This window comes from Dama dama, chromosome 2 (genome assembly GCF_033118175.1).
Source record: "Dama dama isolate Ldn47 chromosome 2, ASM3311817v1, whole genome shotgun sequence".
Taxonomy (NCBI): Eukaryota; Metazoa; Chordata; class Mammalia; order Artiodactyla; family Cervidae; genus Dama; species Dama dama.
This window is the reverse complement of record NC_083682.1, coordinates 24,459,948-24,467,901: the sequence shown is the minus strand read 5'-3', so window position 1 is coordinate 24,467,901 and position 7,954 is coordinate 24,459,948. Positions and strand designations below refer to the sequence as shown.

Genomic DNA, 7,954 nt, shown 5'->3' with positions numbered 1-7,954 from the left:
TGCTCTTTCTAACATCCTGCTCATGTTTCCCCGAGTCTTGTAACAAATTGGCAATTCTTCGCCCTCCTTATTCTCAGGATTACTACTTGAGCACAAGCCCCGTGTCCTTCTAGACTCTAATTTACCATCTCCCCTCGTCTCAGTTCGCAAATCTCCGTGATTTGCTTGCGTCTGTCTTGGAGATCTGTGCCAGTGTCTCCAATGCACGGCTCACATTCCTTCTCTCCTGTGAACACTCCAGGGAAGAATCCTGAGGTGGGGCTCCTGGACTGGGCCTCACTTGGCCTCCTGCCGTCCTCAGCCTTCCAACCCAGGGTCCCACTGTCAGGAAGAGCAGTTCCATGTCCTCTGGGTCCCCACCGTCTCTGACATATCACACACGCATCATCCCTTCTCCTCTGGGAAATCCAGTGACCTTTGAAATTTCCCTTTGGGATGAAGAGGCAGAGATGGGGCAAGGAGTTCATCAGAGATGCCATCCCTGTGAGAGCACCTGCGTGAAATTTCCTCCCAAGATTATCTTCCTGAACTTACAGAATAAAGCCCAGTCCTGCTTTTCTGATTGGAACAGCTATTCTCTGACATCATACTCTCCAGCATTCTTGTGATAAATCAGCTTTCTCTGTAACCGTCCTGAACCATCTATGCTGATAATTTAACAGACATCTGGACTTTTCCTGTTCACTTTTATGGTGTCATTTCTATACAGTATCACAGGAGATTTCTACACTATGGTTCATCCTTCCCAGGATTACAATGACCTCTCAATATGACCTACTGTTATGACCATCAACAGCATCTGATCATGAATACACTTGAAGCTGGAAGACTCCCTTTTCCAGTGCTGGATCCACCCCATGTGGGTGCTGGAAGTTTGATTTTCCTGAATTTCTGTCTCCTTCCTTTCCTGCTGCTGTACCCTGAGGTCCCAGCTTCACCCTGAGCTGTTCCTTGTAATGGACCCTTCTGCTGGTCCATTTGCCCTGTATGCTCACATTCTTTACTCAACTCTTTTTTTCTGATGTTAATCTTTGGAATTCCCAGGTGGCTCAGGTGGTAAAGAATCCACTTGCTGTGCAAGAGACCCAGGTTGGTTCAATCCCTGGGTCAGGAAGCTCCCCTGGAGAAGGCAATGGCTATGCAATCCAGTATTCTTGGCTGGAGAATCCCATGGAGAGAGAGCCTGGTGGGTTACAGTCCATGGGGTCCCAAAGAGTCGGATACAACTGAGCACCTAAGCACACACACCCTTCACAGCAAATGTCAGAACACTACTGTTGGGGGTGAAAACACATTTGCCACTGGAATGAGACTTGAAATGGAAAGAAAAGGTCCAACATGCTACATTCTGAAAGCTGCCAGATTGCACAATCTAGGAAAATTAGATGTGAGTGAAGAATAACACTGCTGTTTTCAATGCTGTGTTCTGGTCAGGAGGGATTTCCCAAACTTTCTTTCCTTCTTTCTTTTTTTGCTTCCACCCCGTTTCTCATTTGCTCCACTGGCCAAGTGTCAGTATATAAAGCACCGGCCCGTCTCCCTGGCAGGCAGCACAGGCAGCGCAGCTTCACCAGGAGCCTCAGCAGGAGGGCACGGCCAAAGGTGAGGTGCTAGAACTCTCCAACACTTTTCCTCTTCGGAGACTTTCTCTTCACCAGCATTCTTGTGCTGCAGCCCAGCTCTCTGCTTCCTTCCTGAATCTACTGTTCATTCTGACCATTAGAATCCTCCAGGCATGAGCACGTCAGGGGGTAGGGCTCCCTTGTCTGCTTCTTCTGTGAAGGCGGTGATGGGGTGAGCACGCGGCCACAGACGCTGTGCCTCATCCACCTCGTCTCACATCACAGACAGGCGGCAGGAACTCACTCCTCGTGCCTCTGGGGAACCTGCAGTGCAGCTGGGTGTCTGGCTGACAGAGGATGAGGGGACTGGAAAGTGGTTTATGCTAAAAGCCTGTTGCAATCCTTCACGCAGGAAATCACTGGGATTCCCAGGATTCAATGGAAATGAGAGCTGGATCCTCTGTGTTACAACCTATTGTCTATCTATCGAGATAAAATTCAGAGAGATTTACATTTGGAATGTAAGAGTGTATCCACATTACAACTCAGCCTCAAGACCTGTCATTTTTGATTGAGTCTGCTCATCTCTCTGTTGCAGGATGAACCTTTCCACCAGCATCATTTTCTGCTTCCTGATCCTGGGTGTCAGCAGCCAGAGATGGGGGACATTTCTCAAGGAAGCTGGTCAAGGTAAGGACCAAAGGATGGGCCAGGGGAGGCTGTGTCTGCTTCCCCAGGATTCACCTGAGCAGAGGACACATCCCCACAGGGCAAAGACCATCAGTGGGCAGAAAATGAGCTTGGTTTGCATGGTAGCACTTCCCGAGGCTGTTCTGGCAGCTTTGCACTCTTTTCGGGGATCCCCAAGCCCAAGGTTATATAAAGTTTGAGCCCCAACTTTCCCCACGAGTGAGGAAGACATCTGGGGCGCGGGTTGCATGTTCCCAAAATACCAGCAAGTCTCTGCTGCCACCTCGTGGGCAACTAGAGATGGCTCATTTCCAAGTCTCCTGTAGCCAAGAGGTGGATGCAACCACTGAATACTTTTAACTTAAAATACCTGATTTTTTAGTAGCTGGTCAGGACTGTCTAAGAGCTTTACTTGCAGGAATCGACTCGTTTTCCTCCTCAAGGTTTAATCCTTGAGTCCTGCAATGTGGGGACCGTTATCCCTTATCAGAGAACCTGCTGCCCCAAGAGATTAAGGGCAGAGCAGGATTGAACCCAGCATCCTGAGACCTTGCTGTTAACCTCGGCCCTTCTACTGCCTCCCAGACAAGAGTACATGTGGAGAGTGAGGGGTCTGTGAACACGAGTCCTGCTCATTGTCTGAGTAGATGGCAGAGAGTGGGGGTTGGTGCCTCTGGAAGGAAACCCGATAGAGTTCCCCTCCCCATAGTAAATGGGAGCATGAGTTTTCTTAATGATGGTTCTGCTGAGGCTGAGACCTGGTGAGAATCCTATAGCAAGAGACATAGACCTCACTAGCCAGAGCAAACTGGCCATAATTTATTTCCCAAAACTATTTGGTGTTCTTATTTTTCTGTGATAATTGCTGAATAATTGTTTTAAGAGTTTGTTCTTAATTCTATCTAAATTCACACAGGCCCAGATAAAAGTATCTTTTCATCTCCTCGGTCAGTGTTGTTCAAGGGGCACTCCAGGATGACTTGCATGAGAATCACCCCTGGTCTGGGTGCTTTGTGGAAAGCAGGTGTCTGGATCCACACATAGTCCCTTCCCTGAACCACAATCCCTGGGGCTCTCTGCAAATCTGTCCATTATTAAGCACCTCACTTGATTTTGTGCACCATCAATATTGAGAACCATTACCTGGTTTTGCACCCAAGGGACAAATATGTTGTGCATTTGGAAGCACTTATTAAGCAACTTTAGATTCCAGGGAACTATTTAAATCTGTAACTCAGGGTGAATAGCTATACTAAGAGTATCATAGCCCTCAACAAAACTATTTTTCTGAACAGTGGAAATAGCTAATACCTAAAATAAAGATAAGTTATCTCACAGAGATATTAGATAAACTATGATTATAATCCACGTTATATTTTCCTCTTTTCCCTAATGTGCTAATCTTTTAAACCTTTGCCATTTCATTCTATCTAGGTTGGGTTCTCTGTCCATGCCTCTCTGATCTTCATCCTACTTTATTTATTTATTTATTTTTGCCCTACTCTCCTAAGGACCAGCGAGGTGATGGTATTAGTGAGCACCTACAATGTTCTCTAAACTCAACCTGTATTTCCTCAGTTCTTCTGCTTAACCACCCTGAGAGAAGCATTACTCCTCCATTTTACTGGAGAAGACACTGAACTTTAGAGCTGGTGGTTCAGTTGCCCCTTTTCTGCATCTGATTACCCTGTTTCATCAAAGCCCTCTTAGAGAGCTCACCTTTACCACCTGCTGATTTAATTCTGATGGTTGCCCATGTGCAAACATGCCCTCAGTATTCAGATGTACTCAGGCCCGAGTTAGTCCCCAGGGCTGGATTTCTCCCCTTGACCAGGCTGGGAGTATCCTATATACACAGCTTTTCTCATATCGTCCTTCTTCTCAAGCTCTGGTCAGATCCTTTCCTGCATCTTTCCAGGTGGACCTTCATTGTATAAGCAAACATCCCTTAAAGAAAGAGCACTGACCTCTTCTTCACACACATCACACACCTCCAGAAACAAAGTTCCAACAGACTTAGAATGAAACCAAACAAAATAAAACTTGCACCAAGTGTGTACTCACAATTTCAGACAGGGAAGTAAGTGAGAAGTAAAGAAGTATTCATTTCAAGCCAACATAATAATCTCCAAGGGCTTAGTCAAAGGCTGAAACCTGGATTCAGTGGCAGGAAATTATTTATTTCTCTCTTTCACCAAAACACAATCACTTTCATCTCATCATTTTCTTTTCCTCCCAGGGGCTAAAGACATGTGGAGAGCCTACAGAGACATGAAGGAAGCGAACTACAAAGGTGCAGACAAGTATTTCCACGCCCGCGGAAACTATGACGCTGCCAAAAGGGGACCAGGGGGTGCCTGGGCTGCTAAAGTGATCAGGTACCAGGGTCCCTGGGGATGCAGGGATGGGTGGGCAGAGCTTGGCTGCCTTGGACAACCTGGAGGGGCCGAGCCCTGGAGAACTTTCCAGTAGGGCTGTGGGCCCCCCTCCTCTTACCCACCCTCCTGCTCTGCGCCCAGTGTGAGGTCTGGGTGTCTGAGGAGCAGAGCAAGGCTGGTGGGACAGGCGACTCTCCACCCTCCCGCTCTGGGTGTGTTCACGCAGCACAGGGCTGAAGTGGGCTGAGCCCGGGGAGCCTCAGGGTTGTAGCCCCTCTTTCCTGGGCTCCTCTCAGAGTCACTGATCCCTTGGAAAGAGGAGAGATGGGGAGGGTGGGGCTGGGGCTCATAGTCCTGGATTAATCCCCTCCCTGCCCTCTTCCTTTCCAGTGATGCCAGAGAGAATATTCAGGGAATCACAGACCCCCTGTTTAAGGGCATGACCAGGGACCAGGTACGGGAGGACTCGAAGGCCGACCAGTTTGCCAACGAATGGGGCCGGAGCGGCAAAGACCCCAACCACTTCAGACCTCCTGGCCTGCCTGACAAGTACTGAGCTGCCTCTCTCTCTGCTCAGGAGATGGGGCTGTGAGTCCCCAAGGGCAGGGACACTGAGCTAGAGCGTTCTCTGTTCACAGAAGGCAGCGGATCTAATAAATGCTTAAGAGATGGAATACTGAGACTGTGTGTCATTCCTGGTATGAGGACAGCCTGTTGGTTCCAGGACTGATGGCAGGACAGCCACGTGAAGCTGAGCCTGTGCCTGTGTGTTTGTTTCCGGGACACACCCTCAGCATCATTCAGGACAGACCCCCTGTCCAGCCATCCCCTAATCAGACCCGCTCCCTCTCCAGGCCCCTCTGGTTCCCCCGGGGCCGTTTCCAGGCCCTTCTCAGTCCAGGCCTTCTCCCTCCCGGCACTTGTGTCCTGCCACCTCCTCTGTCCCTGGTCTAGTCGCCTAGCTTGTCCTCGGTGCTCTCTGTGTGGGGTCAGGGACACAGTCCTTGAAGGCAGGACTGTAGAATTCTCTTGGGACTAAGCTACGAGCCACACATCACTTCCCTCCAAACAGGGTAAGAGGGTCACTGAGCTCTGTCACCCCAGGAACTGAGACACGTCCCCAGAGCTGCCCAGTAACGTTTGCGGAACTGAACATGTTGATGGGAACTGGAGTCTTTGAGTCAGACACTGGGGAGAAAGGCCTCCTGGCACCATATGGAAGGTGAAAGCTCTGTGGAGGATGAGCCTGTGACTGGAGGGTCCCAGGAATCCCCGGTGACCTGGACCCCTGCCCTGTGCTCACATGGCCCCATTGCGCCCCAGTACTCTCAGGACCCCAGTTTCTCCTCCTGAGTAAGCCTGAGCTGGGAGAGCACTGGCCATCACGCTGGGCTCCTCGGTGGCGGGGCCTGACTCGGGCACAAGCCTGGGCAGCCCCACGGCCTCTTCTTCCTCCCCAGTCACTGCGTCGCTCCTTCAGGCCTCTCTGGGTCCCGACTCTCCACTGCCCAGCCAGTTGCATCCTGATCCCGCTTCACTCTAGGCCTTATCCCCAGGGATCTCTTCCCAAATCAAGAAGGCACATTTGCTTTAGGAAGCCCAGTCTCATGACACCTGTCCTGGAAACTGTATCTTAGACTCCAATTGTTTCTCATCAACACCAGAGCCAACCCCTGACTCAGCTGTTAATTAGTTTCAGCTCATTTTATCTAAGAAATCATTCTCAGATGAGTTTCCCTTACCTTTATCCTCACTACCTTTGGATCAAACAAAATACTATTTTCACTTCTAGAGTGAATGTCAGCTATGAAGATACACACTTCCAACACAGTTTAAGAGGAGCCTCCTCAGAAACACAGACCAATGGTGATCCAAACTCTGCTGGGCTGTGGGAAGCTGAGGCATAGTAATTATAGAGGCCACCATTTTCTTTGATTGCAAATGTTCTAACTCTACATGCTTTATTTGATTTACCACAAAGGCTTTGCAGTTGTCACTTGAAGAAATGAGGCTTAGAGGGAAGTGATCTGGACCTTGCTCAAGGTCACACCTGCAGTGGGTGAGCAGCCAGGACTGCAGGCTGGTGAGGCTGACTGCAGGAGGACAGGGATGTGCTGTCAAGACTGAGGTTCAGAGGTGGGGACTCTCTCCTCCATGGATCTCCCGCATGACAGCCCTTGTGCTCAAGAGATGCCTGACTGGTTACAGACACACCACAGCTTGTTCTCCTCATGGGAACAGTGCCTCGCGGAGTCCTTACCCTCAGCATCTGATTTCTTAATAAATTCCCACATTGAAACCCAGACTTCAATCCATGTCACTCTTCACTCTTTCACCTTTTCCTCTTCTTCTTTATCGTCAAGCTGAAGAATCTGTCCACATGCACGTTCTGCTTCCTCACTTCTGACTCACACTAGAACCCACACCAGCCTGACCTCTGTCCCCACCGCTCAGCAAAAGAGCTCTGGTCACCAGTGACCTCCAAGGTGCCAAGATAATTGACATGTTTCTCTTCCTGTATCAGGAGGACTCTGAGCCATGCTCAACACAGTTGTCCTCTCCCTCTTTTCTGGAAGCACACAGTATCTATATGTTGATGGCTCTGAAAATTATTTCTCCTCCTCAGAACCTCATTTCCGAGCTCCATGCTCATGTATCTGATTGGCCTCTAGACATCTCTGATTGGATGACTTCCAAAGATTTCATACTCAATGTGTCCCAAAGTGAGCTCTCATCTTCCCCACCAGAATTTTTCACACTCAGGCCCCTCCATTTAGGTAAATGATCCAATTATTCCCTCTGTTGCTCAGTCCAGAAACTGAGACATATCCTTGATGCTTCCCTTCCCTTTACCCCACATCCAGTCCACTAACAAGTCCTGTGATTCAACTTCCAAAATTCATCTCTAGTCCATCAGCCTGCTCTCATATGCATCTCTGTGCTCCTGGCCACACCATTTCTCTCCTGGGTTCCTGCAACAGCTGTCTAACCAGTCTCCCCATCTTCATGGCTTCCCACTCTGCTTAAGTTGACTGATTAATTTTTCATCTAAACCAAGTCACTTTCCACTGAGGAAAAGGGCATTATTGATGATAATACATGGATGGCAGAAATAAACTGAAACTGACTTGGGTAAAAGAGAGCATGTATTTACCCTACCTCTCAGTCTAGCATACAAATGATATTCAGATCATGTCTCTTCCCTGCTTAAATTCTTCCATGGGTTCCCATTTACCTCAGAAATTAATCCAGTGTGAGCTGTCCCTGGCCACCCTCCAGCATCATCTGATGCCACACCCTCCCAGGCTCCCTGCCCTTCCATCT

The 7,954-nt window shown here is 49.0% G+C and overlaps 1 protein-coding gene across 1 annotated transcript; it reads left to right on the top strand.

Annotated features, from left to right (window-relative positions):
- Positions 1–1,465: 1,465 nt before the first annotated feature.
- On the top strand, positions 1,466–5,304 carry LOC133073762 (serum amyloid A-3 protein). The gene is made up of 4 exons (XM_061167701.1): positions 1,466–1,602; positions 2,161–2,252; positions 4,492–4,630; positions 5,021–5,304. Exons 2-4 carry the CDS (start codon positions 2,162–2,164, stop codon positions 5,184–5,186), a joined length of 396 nt encoding a protein of 131 aa, XP_061023684.1. The 5' UTR covers positions 1,466–1,602; position 2,161; the 3' UTR covers positions 5,187–5,304.
- Positions 5,305–7,954: the final 2,650 nt, after the last annotated feature.